The sequence below is a fragment of the Corvus kubaryi genome, unplaced genomic scaffold (assembly GCF_017639235.1).
Source record: "Corvus kubaryi isolate FWS band 111438036 unplaced genomic scaffold, C.kubaryi_AGA036_p1.0 134, whole genome shotgun sequence".
NCBI lineage: Eukaryota > Metazoa > Chordata > Aves > Passeriformes > Corvidae > Corvus > Corvus kubaryi.
In genome coordinates, this window is record NW_024580668.1 from 1,415,508 (window position 1) to 1,416,661 (window position 1,154).

General features: G+C 55.4%; 1 protein-coding gene across 2 annotated transcripts in view; it reads right to left on the bottom strand.

Annotated features, from left to right (window-relative positions):
* The window catches only part of NFATC2 (nuclear factor of activated T cells 2), a 78,664-nt gene extending 77,932 nt beyond the window's left edge, over positions 1-732 (bottom strand). Inside the window, exon 1 of one of the 2 annotated variants that reach the window (XM_042044993.1) lies at positions 432-732. Coding sequence is in view for 1 of the 2 variants with exons in the window: in XM_042044987.1 (XP_041900921.1) it covers positions 432-495 (64 nt within the window). In the remaining variant the exon portion in view is untranslated. The remainder of the gene's footprint in view (positions 1-431) is intronic. The other variant, XM_042044987.1, reaches the window with a different exon arrangement.
* Between the last annotated feature and the right edge of the window lie 422 nt (positions 733-1,154).

Consider the following 1,154-nt stretch of genomic DNA (forward strand, 5'->3'; position numbering starts at 1 on the left):
CCGCGGCCGCCGAGCCCCGGCCCGGCCCGGCCCGCGCTGCCGCAGCCTCCGCCGGGCCCGGGGCAGCGCCGCGGCGCCCCGAGCCCCCACCTGGGCAGGCGGTGCAAGGGTTAAGCGGCCGGGTTAGTCAGCGAGACTCCTGGGGTGATGGCTTGGAAGAGGAGAGTCCCTCTGGCTGGAGTTTAAAGGAGGCTGCTCCAGACAGATTAGTATCGCCGTGGCGGATCGCTTCAAACCAACCCAAACCTAAAGGCAGCCCAGTCCTTTCCCCGAGGGCCCTTCTCGCCGTGAACCCCTCCTGCCCACCCCGCCTGCCAGCGGGCTGGAGCCGCGGCACGGACCCCGGGCCGGGGAGGGACCTGCCGAGCCCGGGAGGGGAGCGACACAGGGACACACACAGAGCACACAGACAGGCAGCAGTCACACCCTACCTTGATCCATAGACCTCATGATGTGGTGGTAGTGTACCAGCCTGCAGGCAGTTTCTCGCTGCATCAGGAATTTAAAAAAAAAAAAATCAAAAGCAGAAAAAAATTTAAAAAAAACAAGAAAAGAAAATCTCCTTTAAACCATGTTCAACCAGTGCCGCCCGGACAGAGGGAACCCCTCTTGCTCGCCTCCTCAGTAAGTGTTTGGAGGTGCAAAGAGGGATCCGAACTGGGCTGAGCTTGTTCCTGAAGTGAAGTCAGTTCTCTGCTCTGAGATGAGGGTTACTAGAGAGGGAAAGGCCACTTCCTTCCCTGCTCCGAGTGTTTATAGTCTTTGAATGCTGTAAAATAACGGGATTCCCTCACTGTTTCCTCCTGTTTATCCCAGTGCCATGGAAACCCCTGGATCGCCTCCATCTCCCAAACTGAGGGCTTTCCTGCAACTTCACACTCAGGAATCCATGACGTCTCCCAGCTCCGGGCCAAGGCAGCTCTGCGGCTTTCTCAGTCTGCAGCACAAGCACTTAATTGTTGAGCAGAAAGTTAGAGAGCAAGTAAGAAAGAAATATGGATGATGTTAAAAATCCCAGTGTGTGCTTTTTAAACAAAACTTGCAGGAACTGCAAAGCCTTTCAAAGCAACGGGGCTTCTGTGCAGAAGTTTTCCTTCTTCCCAGCAGAGACAAGCTCAGGCTGCTGCTGCTGCTTTTACCTTTGAATAAATCAT